General features: G+C 42.7%; 3 protein-coding genes across 3 annotated transcripts in view; 2 read left to right on the top strand and 1 right to left on the bottom strand.

The window, feature by feature from the left end:
- Positions 1-10,697, top strand: part of SPDYA (speedy/RINGO cell cycle regulator family member A) — a 13,405-nt gene extending 2,708 nt beyond the window's left edge. The window contains exons 2-6 of the mRNA XM_072410476.1: positions 496-666; positions 4,173-4,231; positions 5,804-5,889; positions 8,818-8,989; positions 10,151-10,697. Of these exons, the coding sequence (XP_072266577.1) occupies positions 496-666; positions 4,173-4,231; positions 5,804-5,889; positions 8,818-8,989; positions 10,151-10,456 (794 nt within the window). The 3' untranslated portion in view covers positions 10,457-10,697. The remainder of the gene's footprint in view (positions 1-495; positions 667-4,172; positions 4,232-5,803; positions 5,890-8,817; positions 8,990-10,150) is intronic.
- Positions 10,698-11,843: 1,146 nt separating this feature from the next.
- TRMT61B (tRNA methyltransferase 61B) lies at positions 11,844-16,415 on the bottom strand (the record flags this gene model as incomplete). The annotated part of the gene is given in 7 exon segments (XM_072409979.1): positions 11,844-11,989; positions 12,927-13,013; positions 13,224-13,432; positions 14,148-14,355; positions 14,358-14,426; positions 14,739-14,841; positions 15,502-16,415. Coding segments are annotated over 7 exon segments (1,634 nt in total), but the record flags the coding sequence as incomplete, so codon positions are not given.
- A 626-nt stretch (positions 16,416-17,041) lies between these two features.
- Positions 17,042-22,152, top strand: part of WDR43 (WD repeat domain 43) — a gene marked incomplete in the record, with an annotated part of 19,299 nt that continues 14,188 nt past the window's right edge. Inside the window, 3 exon segments of the mRNA XM_072409978.1 lie at positions 17,042-17,318; positions 20,672-20,806; positions 21,237-21,358. Of these exon segments, the coding sequence (XP_072266079.1) occupies positions 17,106-17,318; positions 20,672-20,806; positions 21,237-21,358 (470 nt within the window).

Raw genomic sequence — 22,152 nt, 5'->3', positions numbered from 1 at the left:
TCAGCAGGGAGCTCCAAGTCAGTTCAGCAGGGAGCTCCAAGTCATTTCGGCAGGAACCTACAAGTCAGTTCAGCAGGGAGCTCCAAGTCAGTTCATTAGAAGTTCAAAGTCAGTTCGGCAGGGAGCTCCAAGTCAGTTCTGCACAGGGATTCACTGCTGGCCATGTCCATCAATGCCTAGAAGTGTAGAATAGGATAGGTGCTGCAGAGTGGGCCATGTTACAGGTTTTTGTAAAACTTTATTAACCAAGGTCAAAGATGTGACTCCACTGACTGTTCATAAACGTGGAGTTGTACTTTAATTAAGACTTATCTTGACAGGGCCCCATTTTCTGCAGGTGCCCAACTGATAGAATGGCAGGGATACAGGGAGCTGCAATGCTGCACATTTGATGCCTGCACTTCATTTTACCCCAGAGACCCATTTTGTCTTTCAATACCTCTTCCGCATGGATCTTTTTAACAGAATCCTTTCTGCCCACAACTTTTTTTTCAGGCATGACCTACAATCAGTCCCGCGGTCGTGCATCCAGACCACTCCAGCAACACTCGCTCCTGATGAAGCGTAATAAAGAGGAGGTACACAAGGGCGGCGCTGTGAAACGAACCAAAGGGCCGTGTCTCATCATACAGCGCCAAGAGATGATGGCTTTTTTTCGCATATTTGGTATGCGTCATATGGCAGCATATGTTTGAAGAGTTGTGGGTATTATTATTGTAAAAATAATTTCCATATGGAGCTTGTTCACTAAGGATTAATATTATTTTGCTGTCTGCACGCACATTTTGTAAATGGCGGCATTATCAGAGAATAGTACACAGCTCGTGCAGAGAAAGGACCCTACAGGTCATCCACTTTTTTTTTTTAAGCTACTAGGTAGCTTAAAAACAGAGCTCCTACATTTTCATAGACGCAGACGCATAACTGAACATAAAAGGAACACGGAGTATGTTCAGGGTGAATAATTGATTGACAGCTCCTAATGCACTGTTCACTATCAAGCAGTGAGTTTGAAAACAAGATCTTACTGACCTCTGTAGCTGCAGGTACTGTGGAGCAATTCATGCTCAAATTAGTAGAAGTTAGTAGAAGTAGAGGTGCTCAAACTGTTCTATTTGTTCTCTTAGCACCTCAACTTGCCCTGTTCTTCCTCCAGACATTGGCAGCTTATTCCCTCTTTCCAGCAGTGAATTAGCAGCACAGCTTCCCCCTCATAGCATTGGTTCAGCAGCTTAGCTTCCCCTCTTAGTAGAAATTTGGCAACTCTTCTCCAGTGGAGACATAACAGCTCACTAACCAGTGGCTCAGATCCTTCTGCTCTCTCTTCCAAGCGATGTCTAAGTAGCTCATCACCTTTTTCCAATCATTAACTTAAGCTGATTAACTCCCTACAGTTGCCTACCAGCTCAGCTCTCCCTTTCTCCATAGCAGTCATCTATTAGGCTTTTAATATCTTATGATAACACACAGCTAGGAATGTGGAAGGGGTAGCCAGGTGAGCTCCGCTGCTGAGTGAAAGACTTCAATGCTTCTGCTGGGAACTTTAAAGCGGAACTAAGTTTAATATTAAAAAATCCCACTTACCTTTATTTCCTCAGATCCCTCCAGGATTTTCCTTGATTCAGTCCTGCACCATGCTGAAATCCTCCTTTTGGGGAGGAAGCGCCGGGTGCCGCCTACTTCTCTCATCTTCTGGTTACATCACTGGATCTTGCAATGCGCAGGCATAAGACTGGGTGACGTAGCTTGCTGGAAATGGGAACAAAAGGGTCCCAAGTGAGATTGGCATTTTTTCCCATTGCAGGAAAAAGCCATTCTGCGAATGCCTGATATTAGGTTGGTCTAGTCTCACTACCAAACGCGCCAAATAGGCTTCCTCAGGGGGTTTAGGAGACATGTATCTGTCAGTATCCTTTGTGTGAAACTCTTACATAGATAAAACGCCACCAAAAAGTGGTGTGAACTCTTCCTAGGATATTATTTGTGTTGGTTAATAGTAATCTAGTTATGATTACTGGTGAAAGAAGAATAAAACGTAAAGAAGGTTTTTTTTTTGGAAAACATTAGTTGTATTAATGATTACATCGCATATTACATATCATAAATCAATGCTTTGAAATGGCTTGGGACACAGGTCAAGATCATTACCGTTTGGGCCCTGTAGGGGCACTTGACAATAAGCTTCTGACAGGAATATACAACATAATAACAATCGTGTCGCATACGCAAGTCAATTACCCGACGCGTTTCGCCCTATTTAGGCTTCTTCAGGGGCGAAGTTACATTTAGCCAAGTTGAGCATGATTACTTGGCAGTATATATTCCTTCAAGATAGAGGGTCTGGGGGGATCAGTGTCCCAAACGAGTCAGGGAAGTGGGGAGACCACCTCCCATGGGGAGGACAGGGCTTAAGATAGGCACCCAGAAGGAGGACCTTGTGGTCCTGGAGTAAAAGGGCACAGAGACCACAGCCACGGTCTGTGTATGCTGGTGGCACTGTGAAAAGTGAGTGGCCAAACATCTCTGACTCGTTGGGGACACTGATCCCCAAAATGCTTTACACACATATACGCTTCATTTTGAAGGAATATAATCGTGCTCAGCTTCGCTAAACATAACTTCACCCCTGAAGAAGCCTAAATAGGGCGAAACGCGTCAGGTAATCGACTTACGTATGCAACACGATTGTTATTATGTTGCTTAATATATTATTATGAAGCTTATTGTCCAGTGCCCCTACCGGGCCCAAACGCTAATGATCTAGACCTGTGTCTCCAGTTGTTTCAAAGCATTGATTTCTAATATGTATTATGAGAAGTAATCATTATTACAACTAATTTTTTGCCAAAAAACCCTTCTGTACAATTTATTCTTCTATTGAATATTTTCAGGGTTGGCAACTCGGCTTAGTTTAAGGGCCTGTATATATTTACCTCCACCAGAGAAATACGCAAACACCTGAGTTCTATTACTGGTGAAAGAAAAGTCTGAGGTTGGTGACCCCTGTCTGGGATTAGGCCAAGGTGCCAAATTAGTAACTGGATTTAAATGTATTGTATAGTGAGAGTATGGAGCCAGGTGTCTATAAACTTATCAACATGATAATAGGAATAAGACCCATATCTAAAAAAGTATCTATATCACTTTAGGCAAAGAGTAGAGAATGCCATATATATGTGTCTGTTTCAATAGGAAGAAGAGTTCAAACCCCCCAAAGTAGATATACATTAACCTACTGAGTTGGAATGTTGTATCCAGATAAGTAAGGATGCCCGCAATAATGAAACGCGTCGGGAGCTGAGACCATAAAAAAATGTTTTATTTGATGTTAACCTAAATCTTGTGTGAATTTGTAAACACGAGCCTTGTGATATAATTAACTAGCACAGTATTGTTATGTCTAGATGAGGAACCAGTTGAGTAGATCTCTATTCTGCTTAGACAAAATCAATGCAAAGTAAACTGATTTCTATTTGACCTATTAATGCCTTGAAAAGCCTGTCTTTTCCTCTCTCTTTTTCTTTTATTTCAAAGTGACACTCTCAGGCTAGGCGACTATATTTCTTGTATCACCTTATCAGTATGCCCCTCTTGAATTTTTACACCTATATCCCATGTTTCTGAGAAATAATATCAGGACTAAAATGATTAATAGGAACATGTAACCCTAAAATGATATCTCAGAAGATTTCTATAACAGATGGTGATACTTCATGTGGCGCTTGTTGGAGTAAATATCACAACGGATATTATTTCCTCATTGCAGTTCTCTGTAGAAGTGAGAATAATGGTGTCCATACAATATGTTTGTCATTGACTCGTGAATGAATATTTACACCAAATATAAACCTAATAATGGGAAATTGGACTGGAGTCATAATACTAGCAGGGTAATTTGTATCACAGTATCTTTGTGAGAAATACATCCAGGCAGCTTGGATTTCTTACAAATAATTTGTAATTAGTTGGCAAAGATTTTCAATCCTGGACCAGATCCATTCCAGGTTTATTGGACCACACAGATTCTGCCGTGATAGTCCATCTTTTCCAGTCTTTATTAAATAAATAATATATTTTTTGCTAAATATTTTTATAAATGACCGTCTTCTTTCATTTTTTATTTTATTGTGTTTTGTACGAAAGGCATTCATGCTTTTTGACTTTTATTACAGATGATGACTTGATTCAGGATTTTTTGTGGATGGACTGCTGCTGTAAAATAGCGGACAAGGTAATTTTTTATGGTGGTAACTTTATGGTTTATGTGGTACAGCTCTACGAGAAATAGTTTATTCATATGTCAGAATGTATTTTAGATGTTCAGAAGCTGAAACATATTCAGAAATGATAAGCAGGACTGATAGTGGCCTAAACCAGCTGATTTATTTGATTGCAGGTAATTGAAATTACCCTGAAGGATCATTTAATACATATCAGCCTATTAGGAGCTCTATTTATAAAATATTCCCCCACCAATTCATTCTAGATTCGTTCATATTTTTTTATTTATACAAATAGCATTTCCTATTGTGACAGCTGTGCACTTTTGATATTGGCCACTAGGTGGCAGAACGAGTCATTGCTTTAATAGGAACTGAACTGAGAAGTGTAAAGAGATTTGACCATCTGACAGTGAATTTCAGATGAATTCACAGGGGAATCATTTATAAATAAAGATCTAAATACTTCCTTTTTCAGCATTTGTTATGCAGTGATGAAGAGGAACCTAGACTTGTCAAAAACAGCCGCTCCCTTATCAAGTACTATGATTTTTTTCTGTGCCAGCTGCAGCTTTTGGCAACCACTCAATCATGCAAATGATGCTGGGGTGGGGTTCTTCCTCCAAAAGCAACCATACGGCTAGATAAAAACACTGCAACCACAAAAGGGTTCCCAACCTCTCCTATTCAGTTAAATGGGAGTTTTTAGGAGTGTAGCTAAGCCTGTGATAGAATGCTGAAGTCAAACTGTAAGTCTAAAATGGCCCTAATGCTTCTAGAGCTTTCCTTCTTGCATTCTCGTTGATATAATACACATGCTGATAAAGAACTGTAACTTCTTGAAAAGCTGCTTGGAAAATATTCCATTTCTTATTCAGACTTCATTGAGTCAGAGTAGTCAAAAAACATATTCCCCATGCTGTACAATAAATAGGGGTAGCAAATGATAGACAGATACAGACAGTGACTTAGGAGGAGGAGAGGACCCTGCCCAAATGAGCTTACAATCTAGAAGGTGGGGGGAGTATCACACAATAGGAGGGGGATATGGAGTGGTGGGTGAGTACTGAGGGTTTAGGAGACAGAAAAAGACGGGTAGGTGAGGTTGAAGCGTTGGGTTTTTAGGGTTATTTAAATGAGCAGAAAGTAGGAGCAAGCTAAATAGGACGAGGAAGACCATTCCAGAGAGTCGGGGCAGCTCTAGAAAAGTCTTGGAGCCGTGCGTGTGATGAGGTTATGAGTGAGGAAGTCATTAGTAGGTCAATGGAGAAGCGAAGAGAGCGGCTGGGGGGGATTTTTCCATACAATCTAAAAGGAGCGGAAGTAGCACACAATTGGGGGGGGGGGTGGGGGACAGGGATATCATTGCCAATTGAATATTCTGTGTAGGAGCCTTGGAGCTGATTTAGACGAATAATGTAAATGATTGTTGATGAGGAATGAATGTTGCAGTTTATAACAGAAGTGCTATTTGCTATGGCAAAGTATGGAGATCTGTTAATGTATCGATCATTGTAGCTTTTATGTTTTCTACAAATGATATACTAACAGCTGCATGTTCTTTTTTTTCTATTTGTGTGCAGTACCTGTTGGCAATGACATTTGTTTACTTTAAGAGAGCCGGATTCAGTATGAATGAGTATACTAGGGCTAATTTCTTTATAGCTTTGTAAGTACCAATGACATTAATGTATTAGATATATTTTACATGTGTCCTATAGAGTTTTCAACAAAAGCCAATCTCTCCCTCTAAAGGTCTGACATGTTTCTACTGCTATCTAGTTTTCCATAGGATAGATTGGCCATCTCCACACTGTTCAGGAAGTAACTACAAATCATGGGGACCCCATAGCAAAATCTTAATATGCCCCCCTGGCTACTTTTATTTTTCTGTAGCAGATTGGAATGACAGCTGTGACAATACATGATATTGATTATAATATAACAAATGCCTAAATCAGGAACAAGAGAGCTGTCAGCTCTCAATCAGACTGCAATAGCAATATTATTAATAACATATATGGGTGTATTTATAAATTATTCCCCTGTCAATTCAGATGAATGTTTGCTCACAGCCATTAGAATCCCTCTACATTTCTCATTTCAATGCATATTAAAACAATGACTTGTTCTGCCACCTAGTGGTCAATTATGAAATGTGCACAACAGTCACAGCTAGCTACCGGTATATATTATTATTATTATACAGTATTTATATAGCGCCATCATATTACGCAGCGCTGTACAAAGTCCATAGTCATGTCACTAACTAACTGTCCCTCAAAGGAGCTCACAATCTAATGTGCCTACTATAGTCATATGTCATTAATGTAGTCTAAGGTCAATTTTAGGGGAAGCCAATCAACCTAACTGCATGTTTTTGTGATGTGGGAGGAAACCGGAGTACCCGGAGGAAACCCACACAGACACAGGGAGAACCTTCAAACTCCATGTAGATAGTGTCCTGGCTGGGATTCTAACCTAGGACCTAGCTCTGCAAAGGCCGGAGTGCTAACCCTTGAGCCACCGTGCTGCCCATACATTGTAAGGAATGTAGGGGCAAATCCAGTTTGAATTTTTAAATATATCCCATAGCTGAGGATAAACTCCGGGATTTGTGACTGCATTAGGTATACAAGGTTCATGCTCAGTGGGCACTTAATCTACACTGCTAAGACAGATAAACAAATGTTTCTTACTGAACAATAAGTGGAATATGGGACTAATAATAATAATATTAATATTAATAAACAGGATTTTAAACGGTGGCTCAGGGGTTAGCACTCCGGCCTTCGCAGAGCTAGGTCCTAGGTTTGAATCCCAGCCAGGACACTATCTGCATGGCGTTTGCAGGTTCTCCCCGTGTCTGCGTGGGTTTCCTCTGGGTACTCTGGTTTCCTCCCACATCCCAAAAACATGCAGTTAAAAAAAAATTGACCCTAGACTACATTAGTAACATATGACTATAGTAGGGACATTAGATTGTGGGCTCCTTTGAGGGACAGTTAGTGACACAATAATGGACTTTGTACAGCGCTGCGTAATATGATGGAGCTATACAAATACTGTGTAATAATAATAATATATGTTAGGCAGCACTGCACTTTAAATAAAGATTGCAAAAGACAGAGAGATAAAGACAGTGACACAGGAGAAGGAGAGGACCCTGCCCCGAACAAAGAGCTTACAATCTAGGAGGTGGGGGAAGTAACACACAATAGGAGGGGAGATATGTAGTGGTGGTAAGAAGTAACGGATTCAAAAGACAGAAGATAATGGGTAGGCAAGTCTGAAAAAATGGATTTTCAGTGCTGTTTTAAATGTGCAGAAAGTAGGAGCAAGCAGAATAGGACGAGGAAGACAATTCCAGAAAAATTGAGAAAAGTCTTGGAGCCGTGCGTGTGATGAGGTTATGAGTGAGGAAGTCATTAGTAGGTCATTGGAAGAGAGTGGCTGGGAGGGGTATTTTTCTATCCGGTCAGAAAGGTAAGTGGGACAAGAACTGTGGAGGGATTTGATAGCAGAGCATAGGAGCTTGAATTTGATTCTAAAGGGAAATGCAAGCCAATGAAGGGAACTACAAAAAGAGGCAGCAGTAGAAGAGTGGCTATGAACATGACTTCAGCCCTTTTGTATTGGGAACTACAGATTATTTTTTCTAAACAGCCTCCCTAATGGGTTTACCTCCTACCCCGGGCCTTATGGCAGCCACATGAAATGCTATGGATATTGTTACACCACTGCCTATGATAGCAATTGTCCCCGAGAACATCAGCAGCAAAGACATGTTAGACAGTTCTCTATACTTATTTTCTAGTAAAATGCTGTCAGAAGGACACAAATTGAGAATAATTCTTTCTTATGAATCCTTGAACTGCAGTTACAGTTTTAATCCTCCCCACTAAAAACTAAAAATGTTTTACCTGGACATAATTTTTCCCAGAGACATCAAAGATTATGGGCATTCACCGACAAGATTCCCACTCTTCCTATAGACAGCCGCTAATGAGCAGATACATAACGTTCATTGTCTCTTCTAGTTACTGTTCTGATATTTGTCTCATAGAACTAATAAATATAGGACAATAGTTGCAGGAACTTTAAAACAGTAATAATCCAACCATACAAAAACCACCCTCTGGAACTCTCTTAAAAAAGTTGTTTTTGTATGGTTGCAGCATGGTTGGGCCTTTTCTGTTGGGTTGCAGCCAAACTGCTTTTGCTACCTTAGTACCCTTATGCTATTGACCATAAGGTATAGATAACAATAATATAAGTGTGACAAGGTGTGATATCATTTATATATCAGATCATAGTAATGGTATGTAAGTGATTACGTTTTATATTTTTAGGTATTACAGTGTGCAATTTTTTTACTATCTTTTACTACAACTTCTCCCCTTTTCCATGCTGTGAATGAACAGGTAAAGTAAAAGCATCAAACCAATGGTCTCATCTCTCTGCTTTCTTCCCTATATCAGCATATTCTTTGTGAGCGTGTGAGCACTGCAACATAACTGCCTAGCTCTCTTTGTTGCTTCTAATCAGAAATATTACCTAATAATAATAAATGCTGTCTGTGTTATACATTGTTTAGATATTTGGCAAACACAGTAGAAGAAGATGATGAAGAAGTCAAATATGAAATCTTCCCCTGGGCATTAGGAAAGAATTGGCCATCGATCTTCCCAGACTTCCTAAAATCAAGGGATGAGCTGTGGTCACGCATCCAGCACAGAGCAACCGTGAGCAGACGTTGCTGTGAGGAGGTCAGTGATTTTTACTTTAGTAAAAGTATTCATTTCTTATTATCTAGTGATTACTTTTACTAAGGTTTAATTATTCATAAGACTTTTACATCAGATATTTAATGTATTGTGTTTGGAAAACCATATTATGAACTCAGACACCTCGCATATACTTCTCATCCTATGCTCTTTCCCTGAGAACAGCAATGAACTTTTCAGCTAGGAATGTGCCACTATGTGTTCCTAGTTCTCAGGCCTGCTGTCAGTTAGAAAATATTAGTCATTGTTATTTTCAGACCAGCGCTGCTAAACTTAGTCTGGGCATATAAACTTCTAAAAACTCTGGTTATAAGGTGTTAAAAAGACTTCATTGTATAACTTTAATATTTGCCAGTGGGTGACAAAGATGAATAAAAAAATGCAAAGATGTTTTAACTCCAGGATGATTTATAATAACACAATTATTATTTCATAATTGATTTTGCACCACTTTCCTGTTTTAGGCACCCCTGTCAGATAGCACAGTCATTATAGATATGTTTGCGCAGACACAGCTTTGGCCCAAGCATTGTTATAAAGAAGTAAAATTAAATGCCTTTGTGTGACGGTGTAAACAAGCACCAGATTCATTTACTATGTAATGCACGAGCCATTAAAACCTTCCTTGACATTTGTGTCCCACATGCTTCCCCTCCCTGACACTGCAGATCACAGCGGGAGGGTTCCAGCAGCAGAACAGTACCGTCAAAGTAGTGAGTGGCATTAGGTGTTCCCAGGTGCTAAATAACAAGTTACAGATCTGTGAATCAGCAGAAGCCAAACTGATAGGCCCATTCCCTTTTGTATCATCTTATCGCTCTGTAGTGCGGGCAGGCAGGTACATTGTACATGTGCAGAATGACAACTGCTTTGAATACAGAAGCAGTGCAGTGTTGTTGTCACCCCATTAACAATTTGCATTATGTGGCCTTTACTGGCAGGATCAAAAGGTATTTGAGAGTTTTTACAGGGGAACTAAGAGAAAACTGTAGGTGCACATGCACTTATGTACTACAATACATAGTTCTACATTAGCTACCTGTAAAGAATACCAACATTACAGAATATTAATACTTGCAGCTTTACTTTGTAATGTTAATTTTCTATAAAAGTTACTGAACTTCCCTTTAACTTCATCTGCAGGTGATGGCGATAGCTCCCACGCAATACATCTGGCAGCGCGAGCGGTCTGAACAGCACGGCGGGGCAATGAGAAAATATAATCCGGTTGAATCTTATCTTCCCTGTGGTCCTTCAGCTTCACCTCCAGACTGCATTGTGTGTGGAAAGAAAGGACGCTACGTGGCCCCGGGACTGTCCTGCTCGCCCTCCTCTCCTGATGTGGTCCTTCAGCTTCACCTCCAGACTGCATTGTGTGTGGAAAGAAAGGACGCTACGTGGCCCCGGGACTGTCCTGCTCGCCCTCCTCTCCTGATACTGCACCCATAAACCAGAAGAAAGTACCAGACCTGTCTTTAAAAATGCCAAAAGATAAAATGCTGTCCGATTTACAACAAAGCTGCCGATACTTCCAAGGTTTGCTCGTTTCTGCAAAATATTGTACTAGGCTGTGTGGAATTTTTTGATTTGTTTTGGTAGCTGATTTGTGGGATCACCCAGCTTCACAGATGAAAGTGTATCCTCTCCAGCCTTGGAGAGCGGTAATAAATCAGGGCCATTGCTGGAGTGCTGCTAGATCTTTGTGCAATTTGAGGTCTGTCCAGCTTAAGCATCCAATGAAATGCAATACAGAATGCACATCCTTTACTATAATCATCCTGGACATTTGTTTACATTGTTATCTGATATATCATATGATTATTTTTTGCATTACATATTTATTTAGCAAATAAACAGAGCACATCCATGGCTTTAATTTTGCAGTATCTTGACCTTTTTGAAAAGAAGTAGTGCTCTGAATCTCACAAATTTAGTTTCATAGTTCAGGAGACCTTCTTACATCATTTTACATCCACATTTGCAGGCAAGAAACTACACTGGGGATTTCCTCTAGTGAGTAGCTTACACAGAATGGTGTGCTTGTTACAGTGGACCTGCCCTAGAAAAGTAAAGATTTGCTAAGCTATAGGAAACATCTTGAAATGTAATTATACCTTTTTATTACTTTCTGAAAATCAGCAGTAGAACTTTTGGCATGTAAGTGTAACTGGGCACTCTTATTCCGCTGTCTCATGACTATTAATCTGCAATGTTAGATATTTATCATTTACCTTCAGCAACTCTTTGAAGCAGTGAGAATGTTCATGTGATAAAATAAAGGTAGAATCTCCTTCTACATCTATACGTCCCTATACGCATCTATACTTAGTGCACTGCAATGCCCTAACTTATTAAAGCTGAACTATTTAACCTCAAACCTCCCTCTCCTTCTTCTGCCTAGTGTTCCTTAGTACTTTAAGTACTCCTTTTTATTATAAATGTTGTGTAATACAATGATTCACTGAACTGCTTTATAACTCCACTAGGTGAAAGTTTAGCAGAAGTCTGTGTAAAATAAACACCATGGCAATAATATCGGTTGTCTGCATTGGTGTGATAAAAAACTTGTTATAAGTAGCTTTAATATATTAACTTGCAGTTATGGTCACATGACCATCCCAGTGTTATTTCTGCTGTTTGGCAGGAAACAGCTTAAAACTTCCCAACCGTGAAGAATGACACGTTACAAAAGAACTACATGTCCCACAGTGCATTGCAGCAGTATGCAGTGAAGGACTGACCATGTTTATAGGCAGTAGTTATAATGAAGTTTGAGTTCTGCTTTAATGTTACAATGTATTTGCAGAAGTTGTAGTAAAAGATTTATTCCATAGAGTTCATCTATTTACTTTATTGGGGTCACCATATGCTGCATATTGTAAAAAAAAGAAACTATGTACATTATAATTACGTCTTCGGCACATCAGCTGGATTATCCTCAGTCTGTTGGGGCTTTAAATTTTCTCAGGTGCACAAGAAAAGCTGGAAAACAAAGAACAATTCTGATAAATAATTCTTCACAGCGTCCCAGTCAGTGAATACAAACATGACAATCTATGTAATAGAAATATGTAAGGAGAGATTTGTGTTTAGCCTAACACAGAGCCCCCTCTATATTTTCAACCTGAAGACTATAAGTCTGATTTAATAAAGTCTAGAGAAGTTAAACTGTCATTGAGGAACCTGGGTGATCCAGCAAACCTGGAATGGACTAAGCCCAAGATTAAAAACATTTGCCAACTAAGAGAAAATATTTTTTTTTTAAAGAAATCCTTTCCAGGTTTGTTGGGTCAACGAGGTTCTCATATGACGGTCTATTTTCTCCAGTCTTGTAGAACTTTAATAAATCAGACCTAATGTGCAAGCGCACAAAATGCTGAGTGTGTAATGTAAACAGTAAAGCCAAACATGTGGCGTCTGCTTGATCTGCATGTCAAAGATGTGCTCGGACTTTATAAGAAAGATCCAAAGTCCAAGCCTCAGATTAGGAATTACTAAAGAGCAACAAACACACAATCACTTATGAGCAATATATTTATTTTAAAAGAAATGTTTTTGGGTCAGATTGGGTAGCGGCTGCTATAGGTTTTTTTCCTGAACACTAGAGGGCAGCAGAATAACTGCAACATCGGCCTAATAAAAAACTCCATTTCCCATGATCCCTTGCATTGCGTATTATGCAGGTGAGGTGTCACACTGTATTTTCAGCTCAAATCAGGACATTCAGAACAGAACATGAATTGTAGCCACAGCCATGAAAGATATGCCTCTCTCTACAAAGGATAGAAGGGGGCTAATCAAACATATGTTGTTAGAACCACACAGGGAAGCAATGTACCATTAGGACCTGGTGTTATGGGCTACAACACTGACTTATCATTCATGATTTATTGATCATTAAAGTATAAACTCAACTTACCTGTGTGTCCTGTTTGCCATGGCAGAGGTCGAGCAATATAAGGAATTTGTCCGAATGCTTCTGATCCAGCTGGACATTCATCATCCTCTATGGGAAGAAAAAGAAACAGGAAATAGTATAAAAGTTACAATGAAACAGGAAGTGACAATATTTGGTTGTTTTTTCAGGACAGGAAGCAAAGGATGATCTCCGCACTGGAGGAGATTTCCACAGCATCAATTGAAACTGTGAATCTTACTTTTGTGCCCTGAAGAATGCTGGGATTTATTGTTCTACAGGTGATCTGTATCATCTAACCATCTGTGTCATCATCATCATCGTCCTTCTCCTCCTCTTGTTCGAGTTCTTCCAATGTCCGAGGCTCCACCCTCTTGGAGATCCTGCCACTTTTACCTAGAGATGGCGTCACTATCCAGTCTGTGAATCCGACCTCTATGATCTTGTCGCACATCAGAGGAAGCTTACAGCACCGAATTCCCTCCAGGAGGTCGATCACCTGCGTGATACTTCCATGGACAGAACACAGACAGCGGATTAATGGGGAATCCCAGCGGATGTTATATCTTTTTCAGATAACACAAAACTATCACCATACAATGTATCTGTATATCTACACCCAAGGACAAGAATTTATTAAAATTAATAAACAGGATTTATATAGCGCCAACATATTACGCAGCGCTGTACATTAAATAGGGGTTGCAAATGACAGACAGATACAGCTAGTGACACAAGAGGAGAAGAGGACCCTGCCCCGAAGAGCTTACATTCTGGTAGAATGTGATATATTACAACCAGTCTATAGATGCGTTGGCTGCATTGGTTTTTATTTTACTGCAACTACAGATAAACACCCATTCACCCTGCCAGAACTGTGACCTGTAGGGCTGGATGGGAGGAACCAAAGAGCAAAGAAATCTGACAGCTCAAAGACCCAAAATTTGACAGCCCTGGAAATGTTGGATTTTTCAGCCAGCTGTTATGTTCTGTGAGATCATCTAACGATTTACTTTTTATTTGACATTCCATTAGCCCTTCCTGACCTCCTAAAAATGCTGCTTGCCTGGCTGTGTGGATTCCTTGTCTCCAGAAATCTGAACTCCCTATGCATACGTTGTCAGGAAAGCGGTGAAGCCAAGAAATAAACATAAGGTGAGCAACAAAGAGGGATGAATGGGAGAAAACATTTATCAGAGGAAATAGAAACCTTCATGTACTTACTTAGCTATGTACACGGCACACACTGCCCCCTGCTTGAGGTTTCCCACTACCACCGGCAGGGCCACTTGTGGATTTAACATGTCCAGAACAGCCTGCAGAAAATGATAAGGAAGTCACCTTACTGAGAAACAATGTGAAAGCCTGGCCCCAGTCTCAGCCCATCATTTCCTACAGCATGTCCCAGTCTCTGACCAACATTTCATCCAGCATAATTCTTCTTTGCAACTTGATGGTGGTCGGCCCGCACGTCAAAGCTATAAACACAGCCGTCCGAGCCCACTGGTGAACATCAGGGTGGGCAGATAAATACAGGGACATTATCAATATTTTTATAAAAAGTGTTTATTTCCTATTTAATGTACAGCGCTGCGTAATATGTTGGCTCTATAAAAATCCTGTTTAATAATAATTTATTTAGTCAGCCTGTGTAGAGGCTGCCGGTGGTGGTTGTCACTATTTCTGTCTGAACACTAGAGAGCAGCAGAGAGATTGCAATGTTAGAAAAGCCATTCCTTGCAGTATGATGAATGGAGGTTATTACATTTGTAGTCTCAGCCAGCTACAGCACAGTGGGTTGTCTGCCATATTTACCTGCACGTGACAAGAACAAGCTGAAGGCTCCAGAACCAGAACCGGCTTCCAATACGACATCCCCAGGGCTGATGTCCATCACCATCATCATGGCCGTCATGTCCTAATATAGGGAAGAGTACGGGAATATTGTAAGGGACCGTAGCACCCCATTAAACAAATGACTTTATTCAGGAATGGGTCATTAAAGAACCTCACCCCAGTCAACCCTTACACTTACTTTTCATCCACCCCCCCCCATTCTCTAAAGTACCCCATTACCTTGTTGGAGCTGGGTGTGTAAACCCTCTGTAACCTCCATGTTGGAGCCTTCATAGGGTTGGTGAAGTCCTCCTCAGAAAAAGGTTCATATCTGGGCAAGTTGGGAAAAGTGTTTTCCCTCACTAGGGTATCTGTTGAGAAGATCCAATGCCCTACAACCAGAATACAAACACCAACCAACCATAGAGTTGTTTTTTGGAGCAAAACATGATCCCTGGAGTAAGTTCATGTAAACCCAGTGCTGATAAGGTCCCTGTACTCTAGTACCCAACTTCTACAAGACAACACCCCCCACCCTACAGCCTGACTGGTCAACCATAAACCCAGTGGATCGTTTTTTCTGAACCAGGGTTCCTCCAGAGATTGCTAGGGGTTCCCCATGTTATAATATAAGAGCTGGGAAACACTGCTGTGGACCATTAGGTCCAATACACTTCCTCAATTTTCTAATACCCCTCTTTCCATTCATCCATGGGGCAATATCAACGAGGCCCCGTCATACCTTTGGATAGGCAATATTGGGCCCCCTCTTCATGAACTTGACATATTCCTCCAATGAGGGTCTTCTCAGCATAAGCTTGTGCCCCGTAGAGGTCTTAAGCTTCTGCCCCGGCAGTTTGCCCACTATGTCCTGGTTGTCGATGGCCCCCCAGTTGCTGATGAATTTGCCGTGTTGTTTCAGAAAGAACATCTTCTTGAACATGGAGTGATATTTCACCCTGTACTCTGCCAGCAGAAGATCTCCTGGTCTGAACGGTATGCCTTGGGGTGGTGAGGGGTCATCATCTGCTTCTAGGGTGGGCGATAGAGGAGAGGTTGGGGGTTGTGGTTGAGAAGTCCTCCAAGCATCCCCCATACCCTGTGGTGGTGAGGGGTCACCATCTGCTTCTAGGGTGGGTGATAGAGGAGATGTTGGGGGTTGTGGTTGAGAAGTCCTCCAAGCGTCCCCCATGCCCTGTGGTGCTGAGGGGTCACAACTTTCTTCTGGAAAGGGCAATAGGGGAGATGTTGGGGGTTGTAGTTGAGAAGTCCTCCATGCGTCCTCTGTGCCCTGTAGTGTTGGCTCCTGTAGGGGCCCCTGGGGGGTGGCCTGGTCTGAGGACACATCGGGACCCTGCAGGTCCTGAACGTCTTTGGAGATGAACTCTGGTGGGATCATCCTACTGACCCTGTCCAGAGGGGACAGTGATCTACCCCATGCCCTCCTAAGCAACCTGCCAGATCCTGGCGACCCTGCTGCTCTCTGATGCCCCGGCTCATCCTCCCTGTCACCCCCTCCAGGGCAGTCTGAGTAGCTGACAGCTCGCTGAATGTGGAGCCGGTGCCTGCAGGAGAGGAGAGTGGCCGCACCACCAGCAGGGGGCAGTGTACGGGAGAGCAGAGCCCTACACAGCCGGGGCACCCCCTTCCCCGGTGACATCCTGACACTCTGCACACCCACCGGGCACCGAGCTGCACGTCATCAGTCGGCGACAGGAAGTGAGCTGAACACATGTGGTCAGGAGCGTGCAATGTCATATTATAATATCAGGTTACATATAAATAATGTGTGATTGCTGCATATCAAAGTGCAATATATATTCAATTATCAGCTAGTGATTCAGCCATCGGTACAGAGATAATTAATGAGAAAATCATTAATATTTATAGTTAATCAGAACATTTTGTATGCAAATTGCACTTTTTTAAAAAAAAGGCAATCGATACCAATAACTATTTTTACACAAAATGTGATTTTGGCAACTATTCGTGTGATCGTTACAGGTCCTCCTGAAAGGCACCGCTTAGCGTGCTGGCGGGAGCAGTGACATTTATTATACAAATGTAAAAAAAAGTGTCCCTTGTAGCCAGGTTACGGCCGCCATTTTTCCGGAGATCGCAGCTCATTGTTTTCAGTACTTTTAGGCCCCGGAAACATGGCTATCGTCATGGAGACCGGTGATTAAATAGATGTCGGCCTCTAGAGGCAGAACGCCGCCCCGCGTGACTCTTTTGGCGGAATGGCAGACGTAGAACCTCCCAGGAGGCGTGGCTGTTTGGGAGCTCCTCCTCGATCGTCGCGCGCATGCTCCGTCCTTAAACACGTGGCCGCAAGCGGAGAGAGCAATGGCGGCTGCAGCAGGCGGCGTGTACGAGGCGCTTCCCCCTCCTAGCGCCTTCTCCCCGGGAAGGAGAGACCTGTTGGCCTTGTCTGGCTTGGATGGGAGGATCACCGTGTGGGACAGCCGGGGAGGAGGACTCCGCCGGGAGTATGTGCCTTCCGCTCACCTCAGCGCGACCTGTACCTGCCTGGCCTGGGCGCCTTCCCGAGGGGGACAGGTAGGTCCGCACATGTGTGTACAGGGCGGGCGTATGTGTGTGAGGAGACCGCGATCACCTCGTGTGTGTGAGGGGCGATGAGGCGGACACGTCACGTGTGTGTGGATTCCATGCTACGCATGTACCAGCATACATGTCAGCATGTGTATGTGAAGGGGGGGACATGGGGAGCAGGGGAAGGGGCTCCTGATCACCCCAAATACATGGGAAGAACACATTATTGTTGCTCACACACGGGGGAGAAAATCATGATTATTGCTGGCACATGGGCAGAACACATGGTCATCCATCACACATGGGCAGAACACATGGTCATCCATCACACATGGGCAGAACGCATGGTCATCCATCACACATGGGCAGAACGCATGGTCATCCATCACACATGGGCAGAACGCATGGTCATCCATCACACATGGGTGAAGTACATGATCATGGGTAAAAAGTATGATCATTGCATTTTGTTGTGGTATATAGGCAGAACATGTGTAGTACATGATCATAGCTCATGCATGGGTGGAACATGTGATCATGGGGGGGGGGGGAATATAAAATTTGCTTGCACAACACACGATCACCACACATGTATAGTATCTGATCATAGCTCACGTATGGGTAGAGTACCTAATCATGGGGGAGAAAGCTTTCTCATTGCTGGCACATGTGTGTTCAATGATCCCATGTGTAGTACATGATACAAGCATGCATGGGTAAAAAGCATGCTCAAAGCTGACACATGGGCAGAATGCATGCTCATTCCCCTCACATGTGCCGTGATTTGTCCCATACATCAAGTATCTTAGTACTTCACATGTGTGGTAGGGGTGATTGTATGTTCTATGTGTGTAACACAGTTTGTCTGTGGTCACATGACTGTATGGAGGAGCTCACAATCTAATGTCCTCACGGTGGTCACATGTCATTATTATGGGAAGTCCCTAGACCTGGACATTGAAGGAACTGGGAGAAAATGAAGGCATGTGTGCACACTCATAGGTAGAACATACAAACTCCATGCAGGTCATGCCCCGGCCCTGACCGCACCTGTTTGTGTGTTGGTGCCCCCATATGATAAGCGGTGTGATCGGAGGACGTATGTATAGTGCTAAATTCCTGTATGACAGCATGTTGGGGGTTTATGTGTGAACCCCGAGTCTTTTAGGTAAAGTGGAGCTGTATCTGTCCCCTGCCATCTTTCTTCTTTTTCCGGATGATCTTCGTCCGTCTTGATTGGCTGTGCTGGGATGACGCCGGAGCGCGGAGATTCCCTTGTGTGACCTGGGATTGCCTGACCGTCGTAGCTGTCGCTGCGCATGTGCAACTCTTTCATCTCGGATACCCGGAGCGATCAGGCGGGTAAAACGTATTATTACAGAAGGGACATCGCCTGTCCCTATAATATCCATCGGCCTGACTCCAGGGGTTTATATATTAGAAATGCTAGTTCTGCACATACGGCTGCAATATACAAAGGGGGGTGTAGGTCTACAGACACATTGGGGTTCCCCCCCATATGAAATTCTTTGCAGCCCATGTGGTGTCATCACCCAGGAATAGGGGGGCTGGTACGCTGGCTCTTCCCTCGGTAGTATGGATGGCAGTGACGGTGGGTGGCTGGCCATGGGGGACGTGTACCCCACAGTGTGTGCAGCTCAGCCAATTACAGGAGGAGAATCGCCCGTCCCTATAATAATGGCTGGCCAGAAACATCAATAGGGGCAGGGCGTGCCCCCAAAATCGTGTGCCATTAACCCATCTTTTTTTTGAAGGGGTTGTTGAATAAGTTTTTTGGCTACCTAGGGCCCCATTATAGGGGTTTCCCCCTCACTTCCTGGTGACTTTTACCAAACATTGTAGGAATTATTCATATTAACTGGATTTATATAGCGCCAACATATGACGCAGCTCAGTACATTAGTGTCACAAATAACAGATACAAATGGTGACACGGGTTGACATGTGCAACAGCCAAATACAAAAATGTGGCATCCCTTTGTTTAAATTTTTTTTACTTCTGTCTGTGTCGCTGTTGAAAATTTCACATTGGTTCACTGAGACAAACTTTATCCCTGGACTGGAAGTGAAATCTTTCCATTGAAGCCTCCAAGTGCAAGAAAAAATGCGAGCGCAGCTATAGCCATCCAATTCACCAATCGGTGTCCATCGCTGGACGTCGCTATCTTCCTTCTCTTCTACCTGGAGACAAATTTGGTCCATTTTGATTGGCTGTCCTGGGATGATATAATGTTCATTCTCCGCAAGGAAAGTTTGGTTTTCCGCTGCTTAAGTTTTATGTTTCCCCGGCACATTTTGTCCGATCGGATTATTGCAGAAGGGACAACGCCTCTCCTTTTCAGCAATATCCACCTACCTGGTCCTGTATTTTATATAGGGAAACTTTAATTCCCCCCCCCCGGCCCACAACTGTACACAAAAAATTTGGGTAGGTACACTTCGGTGTTCAAGCCAGAATTTTTTTTTTAAACTGGTTGAGAGGAAGCTGTAGGTGGGTGACAGCCCCTATATTGTGACCCAACTTTTCAGTAACAACCCAAAAACAGCCGGGTGGCTACAGAAATGTGCGCGGGTGGTGCGCCCAGCTAAAAGGTGTCGGGGAAAACATTGCACTTTGCCATCCTAATAAAATCAGAACCACTTTGTGTTACCATTGATAATGATGTCTTGATGGTAAAAATCAAAATTTTGTCTCGTAATAAACAAGCGGATGGTCCTGGAATACTTCTGATTGATTGCTTGGATCAGTAAAACCGGGAGTTAATTAAATTGAAAGTCCCGTAGTGTATTTCTAGCATTTTACCAGCTAAAAGATATTAAAGCAATCCTGTAGTCAGATGTAGCTGAAAGCTTCATTAATCATTTTCGCGGTGAAAAGCAAATCGTGGGACTCCATTCTTGTAAGCCTAGGCATTGGGTCATATGGGGTCATGCAGAGGGCGAGTGTCCTACACTTCCGTCACAGGGTCCGACCATCTTTTCTTCCAAATCCTGATTGCACACATCTTGATTTGCAGAGATATTATAAGTTCCACGCAGGCATTTGGGAATGAGTTCCATCCCAGCATGTGCAGGGGAAGCTGGAATTGCTGGATATCCTGGCAACCAAAGCTGAGCTGCGCATCCCCTGCACAGTCGGGCTGAATATTGCCAAGGGGACATCGCCTTTGCCTTTCTGCAATAATGACCGGCCTGATAATAAATGTTTACTTTGGTTCCACTTTAGCGGAATGGCCATTGAAGAAAGAGAATGGTTACTGTTTGCTTTAAGGGAAGATCATTTCTTTTTATGTGGTCGTAATACGTTATTGATCATTGGTTCCTTCTGTTACTTTTAGGAAAGCCATCAAAAAAAGAAGAGGAAATCGGAAGCGGTGGGAAAAGATGAACAATACGACCTTCTCACAATCGGCACAGCTACCGGCACCATCTTATTGTACAGTATTGTCAAAGGAGAACTACAAAGCAAACTGGTGAGTGAGAGCTGAATCACCCGAGTGGCAGAACAAAAATAAAGTCCAATTATTAATGAACTGTATTTATATGACTCCAACATATTACGTAGCGCTGTACATTAAATAGGGGTTGTAAATGACAGATACAGACAGTGAGGAGGAGAGGACCCTGCCCCGAAGAGCTTACAATCTAGGAGATGGGGGACCTCTCGGTCAATGTGGATGGGGTCAGTCTCTATCTACCTGCTCAGGGCTCCTGCACCATGCGTTCTCTGCCTGTTCCTGCGATAGCAAAATCATAGACAATACTGGGTTGGCGGCTGTGCGTGTCACGCCAACATCAAACATCTGTACCATTCCCCCAAGATCCGCCGCATGCTCATTGGATTGGAAGGTGAAGATGTTGTTTGCCGCACTTCCTAAAGGGCACTGATTTTTCTTTTTCTAGGTTGGCGGCCATGATAACAGAGTAAACTGCATCAGGTGGCACCAGGACAATGGTTGCCTGTACAGCTGTTCAGAAGACAAACATATAATAGAATGGAATACACAGACCTGCAAAGTAAAATGGTAAGAGGATGCTTTGTGTATCTAAAGCCTAACATGATATTGTAATATATTGCAGAATACCGGGCCCTGGGTGTGGGGCTGCTTTAGTTTCCTTCCTAAGGTTTACTGGCGATCCTGACAGTAACATTCCCAGTCGTAGGGAGACCACACTCATTGTACTGCAATGCTGTCAGCCTAAAACAGAACCTCAAAGCAAGATTCTGCCCCCCTCACCTTCCTATATATAAGACGAGGTGTGTTTGTGGGTGACACAGTGCCTCTCAATGACTGCTACACTTTGCTGCAAGAGTCCTAATTTCGGCCAGCATGCCATCTGCATGGAATTTTTAAGTTTGTGTGGTTTCCTTTCATATCCCAAAAGCTGGTAGGTTGTTTAGCTTCTCCCCAAACTGCCCTTAGACCTTGGTAGGGCCTTTGGATTGTGCTCCCTTTTGGGCCTGTGGACTCCATGCAGCACTAGGTAATGTATATTCTATATAAATACCCCAGACATAGGAACAATGCGAATGATAATGCAACAGGGACCATAGGAATTTATTAGAATATTTCTGGTAAAATAGACAGGTTTATTGAAGAATATGAACAACATGCATGCTTCATACTGTCCAGGGGGAATACATTTGGGGAGTCAGTAATGAAGGATCTGGGGGTTCTGGTGGATCATAGACCTAACACCAGCATGCAATGCCAAGCTGTAATATCTTAAGCTAGTAAAGTACTTTCTTGTATTAAAAGAGGAATAGACTGCAGAGATGGAGACATAATCCTGCCCCTGTACAAAGCATTGGTCACAC

This window comes from Pyxicephalus adspersus, chromosome 4, assembly GCF_032062135.1.
Source record: "Pyxicephalus adspersus chromosome 4, UCB_Pads_2.0, whole genome shotgun sequence".
Lineage (NCBI taxonomy): Eukaryota > Metazoa > Chordata > Amphibia > Anura > Pyxicephalidae > Pyxicephalus > Pyxicephalus adspersus.
The sequence above is the reverse complement of the archived record's forward strand: the minus strand, read 5'-3'. Positions and strand labels throughout refer to the sequence as shown.